This window comes from Episyrphus balteatus, chromosome 1 (assembly GCF_945859705.1).
Source record: "Episyrphus balteatus chromosome 1, idEpiBalt1.1, whole genome shotgun sequence".
NCBI classification, from domain to species: domain Eukaryota; kingdom Metazoa; phylum Arthropoda; class Insecta; order Diptera; family Syrphidae; genus Episyrphus; species Episyrphus balteatus.
The window spans coordinates 97,018,313-97,037,592 of record NC_079134.1 but is presented as its reverse complement, the minus strand read 5'-3'; the positions used below and the strand labels follow the sequence as shown (position 1 = coordinate 97,037,592).

At 31.5% G+C, this 19,280-nt stretch overlaps 1 protein-coding gene across 1 annotated transcript in view; it reads right to left on the bottom strand.

Annotated features, from left to right (window-relative positions):
• Positions 1–223: 223 nt before the first annotated feature.
• LOC129906466 (7-methylguanosine phosphate-specific 5'-nucleotidase) overlaps positions 224–19,280 on the bottom strand; it is a 74,675-nt gene continuing 55,618 nt past the window's right edge. The window contains exons 2-3 of the mRNA XM_055982254.1: positions 503–926; positions 224–431 (exon numbers count right to left, since the gene is read on the bottom strand). Coding sequence (XP_055838229.1) covers positions 306–431; positions 503–926 — 550 coding nt within the window. The 3' untranslated portion in view covers positions 224–305. The remainder of the gene's footprint in view (positions 432–502; positions 927–19,280) is intronic.

The window sequence follows — 19,280 nt, the reverse complement described above, 5'->3', positions numbered from 1 at the left end:
TTAAACGATCGACTTCGTACTTCAAAATCAGACAACAGGCTCTTTCCGCCAAAAATCGACCGAAAAATTGGTTATAGACTTTTTTGATCCTTCATCCTTATTGAAAACTGTTGGATAGGTTTCATTAGGGTTACAGCTTGTCTATACATCACACAAAAAATATGATGTTCACTCCTCAAGTGTAACAGCACTATATTACGCATATTATTATAAAGTGTTTGAAAATATTTATGTAGTTCTCTTTTAATTAAAAAAACAAGCACAGAAGTAAAATTACAAAATGATAGAGCTTTAAGATATAATAATTACACTATGTATTTAATGGTTTTTTTTTCAATAATTTCTAAGATAGCTCTTGGAACATCCATAGTTTGATCATCGATTAGCACTATATCAAAAGCATCCATATATTTGTTTAGATTCTCCTCAACCTTAGAAAAAAAAAATATGAATACCATCAAAAGGAACAACTATAATTAACCAAACAAAATTATTATCTTACGTGATCGAAAAGAAAGCCTATTTTTATTATTTGCGAGGAACTGGGAACTCCATTTGCCATTCCGGCATCACCAATTGAATCACCCATGACAATAATATGATCTCTTGAATGTACAAGATCATAATATTCAGTTCCTTCGAGAGCTGTTTCATTTTTATTGTATGTATGAATCATAGGCTCTTGGAAGCCATTTACCATATCGCCTTTGTATTGAAGGAAATTAGATATTACCTTTACATTGGGATACATTACTTTTGAATGTTTCAAAACAGAAACGACTGAATTGCCTAGGCCAGCAGAGAAAACTAATACAGGAACGTTCAATCGGTTTAGTGAATAGAATAATTCATGAGTATGATCTCGTAATTTGTCCTTGCAATCGTAGGCTATAGTATCAATCTCGTCCTGAGAAAGTGGAAACCCTCTGTAACGAAACAAGTCATGAATAATAGTAAATTAAAGCACGGTATATTAAAAATTATAAATATTAACCTAGTATTAAAGATAAACGATAATAAAGATAAAATGCATCCGAGATAGAACAGGTGGCTTTGAATTGTTCCATTTTTGAGGCCAACTGGATGCTAGTGTTTTTTTGCACTTGTTTGTACCAGAATTTTAAGGCCTTACCTTTCTTCTTATTTCCTTCGAGTTCGTATTAGAACGGCCAACTGAGTATGCCGTGTACTATTTTTTGAGGAATGGAATTTTTAATATGTGGGCTTCATCGGATCTTGGTTTTTCTTATTCGATCGAGCCTTGTTACCCCTGCTGTCATACACAGCATCTACATCTCAGCTGGCGTTAACTTACTCTCATACTTTCTATACATTTTTTTGAGAAATGGTATTTTTAATATGTGGGTTTCATCGGATCTTGGGTTTTCTGAAGGGGTAAACAAAAGTTCTTAACCTGGACGGCAAAAGAAAACACATTAGGTCGTTGACGATGATTTTGCTTTCGTTGGGTTCCTTAATAAAATGCACAGAGCAAAGTCAGATGGCATTGATTTTTTTTGTTTGTATTAGGTAACCATTTTAGATTTTTTAACATTCTTTAATTTTAATTTAAAATCCTTAAGCAACTTTGCTTAAATGTGTAAATTTTTTATAAATACACATTTTTTACTTAAAAGCTATTTAGATGTTGTTTAACGTTAAACAACCTTTAAGATTCTTTTATAAATATGGCTGTAAGTGTTTTATTCGCTCTTAACTTTATAATACTATACCGTAAGTCAGGCATGTCAAACTCAATGGCTTTCGCGGGCCAAAATAACAGGGTATAAATTTCTATGGGCCGCAAAAAAAAGAAACAATTAGAATTTTTATGAAACAGATTTATTTTTATAAAAGAACAATTATGTAGTAATATTAATGTTTTCTGCCTGACACTTGGCATTTCTTTTCTGCTACCAGCTTTCCAATACAAAAAGAATTATCAAAATTGGTTAACTCAGTCCAAAGTTAAGAGGTAACAAGCATAAATAAAAATTAAAGGCGAATTGAATACCTCCTCCTTTTTGGAAGTTGGTAAAAATTCAGGCATCCCAAATTCATCGATTTTAGATCTTAAAACGGAGTCACTGGATTTCGATTACCTCCATTTGCAAATGATTAGGTACTAACTCTATATTTATAAATCCGTCTCAAAAAAGAGATTTAAAAAGCGAATTTTTTTCATTGGAATTCATTTCAGAAAAAGAAGCGACAATAAGTCGATTGCAGATCGAATTTTTGGATGTTTGGAATTCGACATAAATCATTTTTTACAAATAAATAAATTAAGAGCTTTTTCCCAAAAATTCAACTAGGTTGAAACAAACCGTGTGGGGCTTTTTCGCTGCTTTCCCATCTGCACTGGAGAAAAGATAAACAACTATTTTCTCCAATGCTAATTTCAGCAAAAAAAAGCTTTTTTTCAACATAAAAAATGTTTGCTTTTCACCAAACGGACAACATCGTTTTGAAATGGAGAAATTTGTGTTCATTATAGACATTTAAATTTTATTTTTTTAAACAGAAATTGAATGTAAAAAATTGAAAATGCAAGTTGTACCTAAATTAAGCTTGGGCCGCACAAATATAGAATGTGGGCCGCATGCGGCCAGCGGGCCGCAAGTTTGACATGCCTGCCGTAAGTGATAAGAAACAAAATTACAAAATAATTTGAAAAAAGTGTGTGAGAACACAATTCATGTACACGCGATTGAAGTTATACTCTCAATCACAGAAATTCACTTAGTAGGTTCACACCGTAAAAAAAAAAACGAAAAACGAGAACTAGATGGTGCTCAGATCATTTTTTTAATTCCTTTGACATTCTTGTCAAAAACTAAATTTACAATCTGTACAAAGGCCGGAAAAGAAGTATAACTTCAATAATTAAAACAAATAAAAACCAATGTTAAACAAACTGTAAACTAACATTATTTATAGTGGAGTAACTAAAGCTCAAAAAATGGTAATAGTAGGTAGGGAACAGCTCCAATTTTCATGATCTTTTTTTTCAAATTTTTCAAACTTCTGAAATTAAAGGTATACTACTATAGATTAAAAATTGCCGCTGTTGCCTTATTGTTCTTTTTTTTTATTTAATTGAAGATGAACCAAAAAAATTTGTTTTCGAAAATTTTGCTTAAATTTCATAAATCAAATGATACCAAAAGATTGTTTAGGTATTTCAATAAAAAAAAATTATTTATTTAAGCTTAGTACAAGCTATGACTTAAAACTAACTAAAAACTAACTTAAACTACCTTAGACTAATTTAATATTTTATTTTTTTTTTTGGTTCTTGTTTTGTGCTGTTTTTGTTGTATTAAGGCCCACCTTTATGTTGTTTTATAGTAAACAACAAAAAAAAAAAACAAAAACTATATTAAAAACCAATCTTAAAAAATAAGGGGGTTTGGATGGAGGTGTTCATATAGGGGCATAAGATGGGAATGATTAGTGCAGCAGGATATAATAGAGATTTTTTCTAAGTGACGATTTACTTATATGGAAGTCAAAGGAGGGCATCGCTTCGTTCGAGTGCCTTAGCATTCTGGACATAGGTTCAAAGTGGCCATAATTGGTTCGATGACGGGAAAGGTAAAATAAGGGAGGAGAGCGGAGACTTCGGGGATTTGTGTTTAGGTTGATTTCACGTAGTAGAGAAGATGAGTCAATGTTTCCTATGAGCAATTGACGGGCAAAGAGTATATCGGCTATTTGGCGACGCTGGGCTAAGGGTTGCAATTCAATTAGATTTAGCCGCTCATGGTATGAGGGTAAGTTGAATCTATCTTCCCGTGGAAATATAGGGGAGCCAGGAACAATCTTCAATCGTTTAAGCGATAGGCCCAATTTTCTCACAAATTGTCTTCAAACACAAAAAAAAATTGAGCACAATGGCAGCACTTACAATATTTAAATATACATTTTTAAAAAGCTTGTAATATTAAAATGAAGTATATTGAACAAAGTGTTTTTGAAAACTGATCCCCAAACTCAGAATTTTGAAAAAAGTGGTTTTCTGTGAAGTAGGCTTTTGTCGTTTGCGAACGAACTATTTCATTTTGGTGAACTAGTGAAATAAGTTCATTTACTTAGTTCAATTTAGTTCGCGATTAGCGAAGAAGATTTTTTTTAACAAAATAAACAGCAAACTAGAGCAGTCGTAAAATAACATGACAAAACAACTTGCGCTCACTTTACACCATCGTGTTTGACGTGATAACGTCTTATAAATCGATGAACCAGGGTAGCATCCACAGAAGAAGATGCCTACAGAACCTGAGCAGTGAGCAACCATCCAAACTCAATAATAGGAAGAGTCATAAACCAGCCAAGACATCCTAACCAGCGGTACTTAGAAGCTAAGGAACTTTTGGATGGGGATTTGATATGAACCAACGACGAAGAGAACATCCCCTTCTACGCTGATCCTGGGTCAGCTCACTATCTTGGCTGAAAGCCTCACCCCTCCCTTATCCAACCTTCACAATGACAACCGGACTTGAACAACCTGAGTTAAGAAGCTGCCAGCAGAATTAATATTTAAAACAAACACAATGACAATTAACTGTAAATTAAGCTTGAAAAAAAAAGCAATGTAAAAACGTTAGGCCCCTTTTGTGCCAACATAATACTAATATAAAATCGAAGAACTAAAAATAACCTCAAGCAAAATTGATCAAATTCCAAAGAACTTTCAACCAATCGAAGTCAACTACAATTTATCGATTCTTGCCGAAATAACTGAATCAACTTTCAATCAAACTGTGTCACTTAGTCCCCCTATCAATTATAATACATCGATAATTGCCAAAATAACGGAACCCAATCTCATCCATCTATCAACGTTGCTCCAGAAGTCACTTCTTCTACCCAAACTGAAAGTCCCACTTCGCCCGAGGCTACTGGTTTTACTTTTTTTTTATTTTGAGATAAAACAAAATATTACAAAAATATAGAAGTACAAATTAAAGAAATTTATCCAATCTTCTTCTTCCTTTTTCTCGGAGCTGTTATGATCTCGACGTCCAGGGGATCATAACTATCCCACGTACAGTGCGGTTCACATGGTTAGACGCACCAATTTTCGTTTACATAAATTTCATTTTTTTGTAGGTGTGTGCAAGAATAACCAAAAAAAATGTATTTATTAGAATGGTTATTTAGTTCTTAATAGAAAAACAAAAAGAAATAGTGGGTGAGTGGAAGTTAACGGTACTTTTTAGTCCTTCTTGTCCGTGATGTAAGAAAAAGGGCAGCTTTTTTCGGTTCACATGATTAGACGCACACCTTAAATTAGTTAGTTTGGCGAGATCTATTGCACTGATTTGATTACATTTGGAAGATTAAACATCAAGAAGTTATTTTTTAGTGATTTTCATTCAAAATCTGTTAAAAAAATTTCTGAGCGCGAAAGAATAAGGGATAAATGACGCGTTGGATTCCAAAGGTCTTTCCATTAGCCCCATTGCCAAAAAAATAGGATGAAGTGACTATTTCGAGAGAAATTATTTAAAAAACAGTGCCTCCTACGAAAAAAACTTCAAAGGAGGAACAATAGAAGCTTTAACACCTCAGGAAAAATGAAAATTCAGAAAAAAGCGTCGAAAACAGCTCTATCCCCGAGCAAAATGAAAGAAATGCTTAAGTTTAATTTTAATCTATGATGTTCAGCATTCAAAAAAATTCACCGAAAAGTTGATGTTCTTCCCGTTAGCCTAGCTTTTTCTTTAATTTTGCTCGGGGATAGAGCTGTTTTCGACGCTTTTTTCATAAATTTTCATTTTTCCTGGGGTGTTAAAGCTTCTATTGTTCCTCCTTTGAAGTTTTTTTCGTAGGAGGCACTGTTTTTTAAATAATTTCTCTCGAAATAGTCACTTCATCCTATTTTTTGGCAATGGGGCTAATGGAAAGACCTTTGGAATCCAACGCGTCATTTATCCCTTATTCTTTCGCGCTCAGAAATTTTTTTAACAGATTTTGAATGAAAATCACTAAAAAATGTTTGCTTGTACCAGGAGTTTTTAGGCCTACCTTTCTTTTTATTTCGTGTTGGAACGTTGTATGATAATGCTTTTTTGACGGGGTTCTCAGGATCTCTCCTTTGAACATGGCAATACCAACTGAGTCGGTCGTTTTCAATTTTTTGGGAGATGGTGTTTTTAACATGAAGGCTTCCTCGGATCTTCGTACTTCTAATTCTATCAAGCTTTGTTACTCCTGCTGTCATGCGAAGCATCTTCATCTCAGCTGCCGTTAACTTACTCTCATACTTTTTGTACATTGTCCAACATTGTGAACCGTATGTGAGTGCTGGACGTACAACTGCGGTGTAGAGTCTTCCTTTCAGCTTAGGGGGCATTTTTCGATCACAGAAGACAGCAGAATTTTCCCGCCACTTCATCCACCTTACGCTTACGTGATGATTGATATCGTCATCACAAGTACCTTCGTTATTAATCATAGACCCCAGATATTTAAACTTTTCACACTTGGGAAGCACTACACCATTCAAATAAATGTCAGGAATAGGCCTGTGTGGATCAGAAAATGGGCAGCATAGGTATTCTGTCTTTTTCGCGCTTATGCGGTACCCACTACCTTCTAGAACATCCACCCATACATCAAGTGCTCGTTGCAGGGATATCGGGTCTTCACTTATGATGGCTCCATCGTCAGCAAAGAATAACTGATGTACTTTTGGGTCCGTCACTTTGCCTTCAAGCAGATAATCAAGAACGGTAATAAAGAGCAGAGGACTCAAGACGCTTCCCTGGTGTACACCTACTGTGATTTCGAATTCTTCGGTGACTCCAGCTGCACATCTTACTTTAGTAACTGCTCCATCATACATGTCCATAATTAGCCGCACATAGGTTTCCGGAACTCCTCGTTGTCTGAGGGCCACCCATATCAGATCTCGTGGTTGTCCAATAAAACAATAATATTTCAAATTGAACTCTTCTGTTTCTATTTCATCATAATCATGATGGGCATACATACTTTTCTTTTTTTCCTAATCTCTGCTTTGTTCATCGTTTCGTTTACCATTAGATATTATAAGAACAGAATTCTCACAAAAGAGCATTGAGTTTTCAAAGAGCAGAGAACATTTTCTGAAAAAGTTAGAAATGCTCACATGTCTGCTTCTACACGAAGACTCAAGGCGCAGAAATTATCTTCGAATTTCCTTTTGATTTTCCCTTCGGTGCTTCGCGCGCTTCTACACGTAGTATTTTTGATCAGACGCAAATTTGACAACTATTTTTTTTTTGTTTTATTTTGTTCTCGTTTTTGTATTTATTTTTATTCCAAAATAAGTACCAAAATATACAAAAAACAACTCCGGCGGGCTCTATGTGCAACGGAAATATTTGAGTATATTAAAAAAAGATACAATACACGCAAATAATATACAACCGACGAAGCGAACTCTGCGAACGACGAAATCAAATAAAGCAAAACAGCAAAAAAAAAAAAGAACAAGATCAAAGAGAAACGTCAAAGTGAGTCTCAAAATTTTTGACCGGCGACTCACATTGTATACATGGTATAAAAAGAGAAGGTATGATCATTTGAAAAAACTCAGTATCGAGAACTGTCAAAACTTATGGCTACTTAAGGTTTTGACAGCCCAGCCCATTGAAATTGTTGTTGTAAACAAATTTGTCTTGGAAATTGTTGTTGCTTTTGACTTTGCCAAATGCCAAACGTCAAAACCTTATTACCCCATTTTGTAAGATGGCGGCTCTAATGATCATACCTTGTCTTTTTATACCATGCATTGTATATGCATTTTCATAACGAAAATTTACTAGCGCCATCTTTGGGCCTGGATAGGTTATAATTTTTTGCAGATTTATGTTGAAATCTACTCTGAAAGAACGAGAGGCTAAGCTATATTGCTTCTTGAAAATCACAGAATTGAATCCAATAAAAAATCACAAAAAATTTTTAGTTCTTTAATTTTTTTTACTTAAAATAGCTGTTAACATACAAAAACTACCAAATCCTTATTTTACTACACATAAAATTAATACTTTACGTTATTGTCTTATTTATTAAGTAAAAAAAAGCGTTTACATATTTTGTTTAACAGTTTTTTAAAATACCGATTATTTGCAAAAAAAATTATTATGAATAAAAAATAGCTTAAAAAGGATTATCTTATGTAAATATGTGTTTACCAACATAAACATAAAAAATATGATAAAATACAAATATTGTCAACTTAATAATGAAATTTAATTAAAAGAAAATGATGGATTGCATTAAAAAAAAAAACAAAACAAATAAGCAAACAAAATACGATATACCTACTTAGGTATACACTAAAATTATTTATCAAAAAATCATAAAGCTATTTACATGAAAGACAAGTAGCTAAAATTGCAAATTAAAATGTACAATGTACATAACAGTGACCAACGAATAATGAAATGAACGAACAAATGAAATTGTACTTTTTTTAGAACAAATTTCTTAACAAAAAACTGGAGTTTAAATTTTTCAAAAAACAAAAAAAAAATACATATTATAATTCAGAGAACAAATTGTTTGTAAGACAAATTTTATTTCGAAGCCACCAATTTGATTTTTTTTTCTTATTTTAAGCTAACCTAGTACGCTGCTGAAGCGAAACGAAAATGTTTCTAAGCCCCCAAAGTCAGCAACGAAAGTCAAAATTGAATAATGTCAATAAATTAAAACTTGAAAATAATTTTGAAGAAATAAAAATTCACAAGGTGCAAAATTCTTTTGGATCAAGGAATTTTAGCTGAAAAAACATTAGTGAAACATTATTGAAAACTTTCCAAGTATTCAAGTACAGGTAATAATGCCGTTTGTCAATCTCGTGGGCTGTGAAACAAAAAGCATAACAAAATTTTTCGTTCTGCTGTTTTTTTTATACAAATTTCCGTTTCGCTTCAGCAGGATACTGGGCTTTAGAAATTGAAATATATTGTAACGATGAATTACTGAACTACTTTAAGATAAAAGTCTGAACACACTACCTACTACTGCAAAGGTAGAAATGTGAACGAACCTTTAGTAATTAAGAAAAATATCCCACTGAACACATCTAAAAATATCCCACTGAACACATCTCATCAGATTGTCACTGAACACATCTCAAAATATCCCACTAGACTGGAAGTATGAAGTGCCCTTCCTGGAAAGGAAATTTCGAGAGGCAGGGACGAGAGCCTTCGAGGACGTTCTCGAGTCTCGAGATTCCGGTATAAAAGGGCAGCGTAGACACCGACCGGAGACAGTTTAATCTTGAAAGTGAAAGAGTACAGTACAAAGTGAAATAAAGTGTTGCGAATTGTTAGTAGTAAATAAAGTGATTTAAAAGTGTGTTTGTTTGAGCGAATAATAAAAGTAAATTGAGTTGAAATAAAGTGTGTTCTTATTTGAACGGAAATATAAGTGGAAATTAAATAAGTTTAATTGTGAACCCGGAATAAAACATTACAATATTTTTTTTTATTTAAACTTTAGTTAGATTGCTACTTTATTATCCAGATTTTGTTAGAAAATACATAAGCATAAAAAATTACATCAGTTCGTTCATTCGTTGATCGCTCTGACAGTGCTTTACTCTTAAAAAAACCTTAAAAATGAATTGTTTTTACTCACTCTTTCTTTATTTTTTTTTTGATCAATCTGCCTTACGTTATGTATTCAGTAGTTATATTCTTGGTTTAAACTACCCCATGTCACTTTAAGCTAGCCAAATATCACCAACCCTCTCCTTTACAGATTGGAAAAAATACTACCTAAAGGGTTAAATTTATAAAGATGGTGCTCTAAAAAACGGGTCGGATTCGGCCTTTTCAAAGTTGAAGAGAAATTTTCAAAAAGGGTTATAGAAAAACGTGTTTTAGAATTATTTAGAAATATAATTTTAAGATTTTTTTCTTAAATATATATTTTAGATATCAGTATCTTATCAACAAAATTTATTTCAAGAAGATATCTTAAAAAATGAGCCAGATATAAGAGTATGAAAATTTCTAAGAAAAACATCATTTTTTTTCTTGTGAAATAGTCCCCACTTGAGACTCTGTATCTTGGTAACCAAAACATTTTGATAAAAATAACTTGTGGATTATGAAAGAAGGGACAATTTTCTATGATTAGCAAACAAACAATATTTACAAGAATGAAAAAAAAAATTTCACCCAATGTCCGGAATTTTGCACTAGACGTTCCACTGTGCGCCTCCACAGGAGATAATTTTTGTCATGTTGACATGTCTTAACAAGAAATGTCTTGTGGAGGCTCGCCATTTCTTGTTATGATTCAATGTTAGACAACCGTGTCTTCGATTTTGTCTGAACACGATTGTCTAACATCGAATTTGACACAGATGTGTTTTTTTTCTTTTGGAGCTGCAGTTTTTTCATTATTTTTTGTCCTCTCATGAAGAAGGTTGTCTCCGTAGTAGCGGACGACAAAATATATTTGTTTGTTTTGCGAATTTTTGCATGTTTTATGTTGAAATGAATTAGATTTCATGAAATGGTATTATACTTTTTGAATTTATTTAATAATTTTGAATTTATTTTTATTTATTTATTATAATTTTGAATATTATTTATTAACAGGTATTATAATTGATTTTTATAAAAATAAATTGTTTATTTTTTGGAAGGCAAATAAAAAACAGACGAAGCAATGGGTACATGTACAAATTGAAAAAAATTTAAAAAAAAGAAGTATTCATACAAAATTGACCATATAAAATACATTTTGTCCGCAAAAAATCATACATCATCCTCTGGCAACGAAGCATATGAAATGAATTGTCCGAACAAAATTTGCCCAGCCAAGAAAAAAAAATTGTTATGTTGTAGATGTTAGACATTGGTTAGAGAAAAATATCTCCTGTGGAGGCGGGGTGTAAGGTTGAGAAAATAAAGAATAATAAAATATCAGCTGTTTTTTGTTTTGAAAAGTAGGTGGAAGAAAATAAAGATAGAAATTTTTTCTTACTAGGTACTTGCCAGGGTTCGAACCTCGGTCATGAAATTTTGGAGCCAATTTGAAAAAAAGTGAAACAATAGAATTACTTTTCAGGAATTTTTCGTTGTTGATAAAAACATAATAAAGTCTATTAAATTAAATTCAATTTGATTCATAAAAAAGATAAATTCACCTTGGACTAGTTTATATTGTTTTATAAACCTCGTTAATGCAAGTGGTGGTTCAAAAGTGTGTTTGCAATTCTAAAATGAATACTATTTCAATTTCAAACATTCCAATCCGGTCAGTAAATTCGGAGAGTAAGAGTAGATTGTTTTTTTCCCTCAAAAGTGGATCAAATTTGGTCCAATCGGAGCAAGGTTTCAACGGTAGTTGCTGCTAAGGTTTTTTTTGTTATAAGAAGTAGGTAGATGGAAGAAGATAAAGAGTAAATACTTGGCTCTTGGTAGCAGGTAGGGTATGTATATGAATATTTTTTTTGTCGTGTAGTCATTGTATAGTCTACTTCTACACGGAGACGCAAAGTTCAAGATGCACATAAGGAGAAAGAAAGTTCGAAAAAAGGGAAGGAAGTTTTTCTACTCTGTGAGTCTCCGGTCGAAAATTCTGAGACTCATTTTGACGTTTCGCTTTGATTTTGTTCTTTGTTTTGCTGTTTGTTTTATTTGATTTCGTCGGTCGCACACGGAGAAAAAAGTGTCACCTCGAAGTAAGATGATGCGCAAATTAAATTTCACCACCTTAAAATAAGGTGATATCCGCTTAAAATAAGGGGGGTCATTCCGTAATTTTGAAAATGATAATCGAATAGACGATGATTGTTTCACAGTTTGAAAATCTTTAAAGCTATTTTAAATCATGCCTTGTGGGGTCGCTTCCTAAAACCAAAGAAAAAAAAATTATTGGCTCCAAAAAACAACTTATGTCGTTTTCTTTCACTCTATTAAGGAGTACTCTAAATTTTTACTCCTTTTTCTGGAGTGAAAGAACATAATGAGAGTAATTTTGTTTTATGTAATTGTGTATGTGACAAGGCAAAAATGGATAATTTCCTTGAAAAACATAGTGATAACCGGCCTAGGGAAAAATTTGAAAAAACTAAAAAAAAATTCGCAGTAGTTAATATTTTTCTACTTCCAAGGGGGCTATTACTTCATGCAAATGCTTTATGGTATATTTTGATTTCAAATATTAGGGTTTTTCATGAAACTCCTCCCATACTCGCCCATACAAAACTATCTGAAAAGTAAAGTATTTTTTAGAAGACGCCAATTTGACAGCTTTTTTCTTTAGTTTTATTTTGTTCTTGTTTTCGTATGTATCTTTATTAAAAAAAAGCACCAAAATATACAAAGAAACCACTCCAGTGGGGTCTATGCGAAACGAAAACATTTGAATAAATTAAAAAAGTTACTATACACGCAAATAATACACAACCGACGAAGCAGACTCTGCGACTGACGAAATCAAATAAAGCAAAACAGCAAAAAAAAAAGAACAAGATCAAAGAGAAACGTCAAAAAGAGTCACAAAATTTTTTACCGGAGACTCACGATAGAAATTCTTCCTTCCCTTTTTTTGGAATTTTCTTTCTCCCTTGCTCTTACATATATGCGTCTCGCGCTTTGCGTCTTCGTGTAGAAGCGAACTTACCCAGCAAACGCAGAACTACAGAAAAAACCGGTGAAATATGTACGTAAAAGAAGTACTTCTTTTCCACTGAAAAAAGATAGGAGCCCGGGAAAAAACTCAGTTATATACTTTCTGTATATAAGAATACGTGAAGCAGCTATCTCTTTCTTGCATGCAAGATGAAATAAATTTCCCCTCCATTAATAGTACAGACAAATGTACTTCAAAAGTGCATCAGCGAAGCACTTCTGGAAGTGGTTCTGATGTACATTTTGCAGTACTTTTTTACCTACAGAAAAAAGCACTGAAACTTGTACTTTTAAAGTACTTATTTGGAGCACTTTCATGGGTTTATATCCGTACTGCTAAAATCCATATTTTAATTTCATCTGAAAATAAAAAAATCTTCAAAACAAACAAACAATTCTTTTAAACAACTATTATTTAATATTTTATTGGAAAAACACAAAATAGTTTTTTTTTGAAAACAAAATACATAAAAAAAGATCCTTGGGCACGCCACTGTGGCCTGGCCAGTTGAGAAAAATGAAAAAAAAAAAAATACTCTGCAGTCTGCACTTTGGTGGTAGTTTTTGTATCTTGTTTTGACTTTTTTTTTCTAAATGCTCAAGGCTGAAGCTGCTGTAAACTCAGTCAATGATGTCTGGAATTGATCGCCACTAAAAGACAGAAAAATCAACAACTTTATAATTTATCAATTTTATAATCAGCATACCTTTATTTTCCAAATCAATTGGTGGTTGTTTTTGTGTCATTTTTTTTCTAAATGCACAAGGCTGAGGCTGTGCATTTTGATGGTGGAAATGGTGGTGGAATTTATGTGGCGTGCCGAAGAATTTGTGCGGTAGATTGTTTTTTTTTTTTAAATAGTTTTCACAAATAACACTGAGAAGATTTTATTTATTTTTTAAGTTAAATTGTTCTATTTATCTATCAAATGGAGCACAGAAATGTTTTTTTTCTTAACGAATATGTTGCTGCGGTTATCAAGGTTTCACTAGAAAATATAAAATGCAGGAAAAGTCAAATCAATGGCGCGCCGCCAATACAAAAGAGACAAAACTTTGTGCATTGCATACATCGCTCTCTTTTCCTCCCATTTACCAAAGAGTTTATTTTTTTCAGGAGAAACAAAACTACAATATTTTGAGGGGAGAGATTTTGGTAAATAAGGAAACACATACACCTACAAAGTATAGACTTTGTTGGTGGTTGTAATTTCCCCTAAACTACTGAGGTTTGGTTTGCAGGGTAGTTTTACTTTTGGTATATTTTTCATTATGCTTCTGATCGGTTTTTTCAGCCTAATTGACTCACACCCTTAGTTTGATTTTATAATTGTAAAATTAAAATATCCCATCAACGCAGAAAAAAAATGGGATTTTTTTGTTATATGGCACAGGATTTTTTTTTTTATTGATGAAGAACACTGGCTGAAATTTTTTTTTATTCGGTTTTCAATTTCATTTTGGAAAAAGTGAAGAATTAACGAAAAAAATGGAAAAAATATATATGGCGGAATATAATAAAATAGAAAATATATTCATAATGGTTGTTTCTGTTAATAACAAAAGAGTTTGAAAGAAAAATTTTTCGCATTTTTCATTTTTCAAACAAAATTTTAAAATGTCAAACTTCAAATTCATAAGTGTGTGTGCAAATCGGTGTAAATCTGACTAAAAATGTGGAGTAAATCCGGGGTACTCCGTAGTACTAAAATTACTCCGGAGTAATTTTTTTTTTACACTTTTGTGGCGTCAAAGAACACAAAACCTTCAAAAGTGCAAAAATAAGTACTAAAAGGGTACTCTCATTGGAGTGAAAGAAAACGACATTAGTTTTTTTTTTTCACTCAGCTACTCGATTTTAAAATAAATCGAGTAGCACAGCAAACAAACTATTTTGTTGCTATGGAATTTTGAATAAAAATTCTGAAAAATTTCAAATTTTCAAGGCATTCAAGTGGTGAAATTCAAATAGAAAAGAACTTTTATTAAAATTTTTCAAATTTAGAAAATTCGAGAAGAGATTCTTGGTTAAAATTTTATTTTGCATATCCCTGGCCTAAAGTAAAACTAGAAAATGTTTTGAAAGTTTAAATTTGTCTCGTGTAATATCTTTGGCCAAAAGAAAAAGTGTGCTTTTTTTTTGAAAAAAAAAAAAAAATAATAAAAAATGTGGATTAAACGTTTCGTTTTTTAATAAAAGAAAAGAATAATAAGAAGTATTATTCTATAAAAGGAAACGATAAGGAAACAGGAGCACTAAGCAGTGCTGATATTCCTGAACCTGATATTTCCTATAAATAATATAATAGAGCGATTTCTGTTTGGCTGTTTGAAGACGCAAAAGAATAAAATTATTCTGAAAATTCAAAATTACGAATCATCATCATATAAGCTATATAAAAAAAAAAAAATCCGATTTCAAGAGGAAAATTGATTTTCAAGATCCCATGAACTTTTTCGATTCCTGGGCCCTATTTCATAAAACTACAAGACTAATAATTATTTGTGAATTTACTTGTAGCTTGTAAATTATCAGCAAATTTCTGTTTCATAAAGAATTGGAATTGACTAATAACTACAAGTATTATAGACTTGTAACTACAAGCAAATAATACAAGTCTGGCGAATGTTTCTGTTTCATAAAAGTATTTTCCTAAAAATTTATTAGTGATAGACTTGTAATTACAAGCGAATCTTTACAAGAGTAGAAAGACTAATAAAGAAAAATATGGTGTCTATATTTGGGTCATATGAGGTTCGAATTTATAGGATGGATAACGTAATATCACTTAAATTACCAAGCACTGTATAATCAAGAACCCACAGAAGGTTTGGGGTGTGAGTGGTTGAAAAAAATTAACATTTTGGTTGTCCCTTTATGGGGGCATTTGAAAGTTATTTTGCAGTTAAATTGCAATAACAAAGCAGTTTTTTTAATTAGTCTGGTGCCAAAAAATATTGTTGCCACTAAAATCTTTGTTCTTTGGTTAGAGACAAAAGTTTTGGCTTTGAAATCTTTTCATATTCATCTTCCTGAAATATGCATTCAAAGAAGTTATTCATTTTTATTTTGGTGCCACGCATTTTTATAGTATCTCAATATCTTAAAAATATAGGATTGGATTTCCATTATGCGCAGAATACACACTACAAAACTTGGGCATCTCATACATACAATTCAAAGATCTTTGCAGAAACATCAATTATTTTAAATAATCACTCGCAATCAAAAAATGTTGGCATTAAGTTAATTAAATGCTAAGACCATTAATATCATCCAAAGGAATTATTATCTTTCACAAATTTTCATAATAATAATTTGGTCTCTAAACTAAATTTTTTAACATTAACATAAAACAAAAAAAAACGAATTCATCTTTTGAACACAATTTCAAATCATTGTATCTAAATTTTCTCAAAAAATAGACACAGATAAACAATAATAGCCTGATGCTGGTTCAAAACTCAAGCTTTTAGCTGCCAACCCAAAAATATTTATTATTTTTCACAAATTTTCCTCACAATATTTTGTTTGTCGCTGCTGCTAGAGAAAATTCGGATATTTGTTTATTTTCGTTTCCCTTAGTTACACTTGTAGTTTTTTAAAAGCAAAATCATTTGAATTCGCCGGACTACAAATAAATGAAAACTTTTATGAAACAGAAAACTACAACTCCATACTTTATTTGTGCTTGTAACTACAAGTCTACAAGTACAACACTAATAGTTTTATGAAATAGGCCCCTGGTGTTAAATTTTATTTTTTTTCTTTAAATCCATCCTATTCCTAATCCAGTTTTGTAATCTTTAATTTGTGTTAGCAATTTTAATTCATGTTCCATAATTAATTCTAATTCTAATTTTGTTTGCTCCTACATGTTTTTTTTTTTAATTAATCCTTAATCTAGTATTTGTTTCTTTGCTGTTATTCGAATTTTTTTCTTTAATATCTGTTCTTTTATCTATTCGTATCGTTTCTTAATTTTCTATTTTTTAATAATTATCTAAAAATTTGTGTTTATTTTCGTTGGATTGTACGGGAATTCACTCAGTGTGTGGACTTGTTAATTTTCTTAAATTCAATTCTTTAATACAGGTAATCCCATATTAAATCCTTACAATTGTGCGCACAAAGAAATTGGATTCAGGTATGAGATTATTCTTGCTATTTGGTATTTATATTACTGTTCTTTATTTGTTTAATAAAATACAATATTGAGTGAGTTTCTAGTTAACTTACACATATCTTACACTAATATTCATAATAATAAAAACCAATTACTAGTTTTTAACAAAAATCACAATTGTATAAGCAATTAACTTTAAGAAACGTTAATTTATTGACATTTTCATTTAATAAAATTAATTTGTTCGATAATGAAATGAACATTTACCTGTTTTTATTTCGGTATTAGAACAAAACTAAAATGAATTTGTAAATTTCATGAAGGGTCCCAACTAACAATTTTACTTCCACAAGGGTCTAACGAAGCTGTTTCGATTTTAGAAATATTGCTTGTATACGACCATAGAGAAGCCCATTTGGCCCACCCGAGAAGCTTGATAAGTTTTAGAAGAGTCATATGCAAGTTGATTGGAGAGACTCAAAACATGTGTTTAATGCCTTATAGAAACAAGCAACATTCAAAATTTGAAAATGTGTATTATTGTTGCAGGCTTTTAATTTTATTTAGAAGCTCTGAGCAGACTTGTCGAAAGCTTGTGAAAGTCTAAAAGAGGTATATCCCAAATAGAATAAAGAAAAAAACATTTTTTTATTCATTTTAATTTTTTATATTTTAATTTTTATTTTTTTATTTTTTTTCATTTTCTTGTTTGTTTTCCCATCCAGTGAAAGTTTTCTTCTGAAATTAAATGCCCAAACACAATTATATTAAGAAAAAAACTTCTTTACTTACTTGACGCATTTTGCGGGATTTGAACCTCGTACGTCCTGATTGATAGTCCGGTACCGTACCCATCGAGCTACCTAGGTATATACTAAAAGAGTTTCAAATTTGAACTAGTTGAAACCAAAGCTTCCTAAGGGCTTCGATTTAATTTCCTGATGAGTTGCACTATCTCAAAGAATATGGTGACCATTTGTGGTTTTTTTTTTCAAAGGTATTAGGTACTCTTTGTTATTTTCTGTTTTTTTTTTTTTAATGTCTTGTAAAAACTTATTTAGTAAAATTTAATAATATTATACTGACTGCCATCATACGGATGCCGTCATACCGCATTTTTCTTAAAAATTAGAGAATAAGCTTTGTTTTGACCTTAGATTAAAAATCTAAAATGTCCATTTTATATTCGAATAAGTAGAGAAGATTTAAATCTTGTTTTCCTTTCTTCTCCACTTATATACTCCAAATTGGTAAATAAATCATCTTTAATATCAGTATTTTAAACCAATTACCGATATAAAAAGATTCACTTTTTCATTTATTTATTTTTAACAATGAATAAGAAAACCAAAAATGGTCACCATAATCGCACTTATTCAAATATTTCTTATTCCCATGTGTTTGTCTGACAGTTTACAAAACTTAGCTTGTACTCACTTTCACAGGGCTTCTACAAATAAAATTAGCGAACCTAACTTCGCTTAGGCAAACTCATAAAACTAAATGCTTTTTTCAATGTTTTGCTTGTGATTAAAGGGCTTCTACAAATATAAATAGATAACCCTTAACTTCTCTAAGGCAAACATATACAACTTAAAGCTTTTCGCGCATGCGCCTGAAATTGAATTTCTTTTTTTCTTATTCAGAGATACAAAATATGAGTCGTTATATTTGAAAATGACATAAATCATATTTTGTATTATTTTCAATCAAAGACAACATTTCAACAATTTATTTCGATAAAATATTAAAATGTTGTAACTATAACACATCTACATATTTTGTGGAATATTTGTTTAAAAAGACAAGACTGTTTAACTGCGGTTTATTTGAAATTTAACGTAATGTTTTTTTTTTTTATATAAATATGTTTAACGGCTCACATATTATTGAGATAGTTTCGGTTATATACAATTACCTATAAAAATAAATGCATTTAAGGCAATTGTATAATTTGTAGTTCAACCATACTTAAATACCTACCTAAGTCATTTTGAATCTGATAATTTTCGGACTGGATTAAAAAAAAAAATACATAGCATTCATAAGGATTTTGTAAGCAGTTCTAATACAATTTCATTGGCAAAGCCATTTAAAGGAAGTCATTTAATGGCTTTTATTTCTTGTGCTTCTACAATGGAATTTCATGTGGCCTTATTGAAATTTAAACGAAATGTTTACATTAATGCTTGTACAAATTTTTAAATCCCACTTGCACTAGGTTTCTAGGAAGCGTTTAACGAAAGTTTAGCCTCGAAAGTTTTAATTTTCGATTCACAAACTAAATACAAGCCCTGTAGAGATAATAACTGCGAGAAATTAAAGATCCTAACCTTAAGGAAGAAAAATTGTTAGTTGGGGTGGCTGATGGTAGATGGGACATGAGGGTCCATTTTGACATTTAAGTATCCGCAAGTGAGGCTAAGGCTTTGTATTAGGGGTTGTCGCACAAATCTGAGCACGTGGCAGCCGAGGAGCCTTCTCAGAAATGAGATAG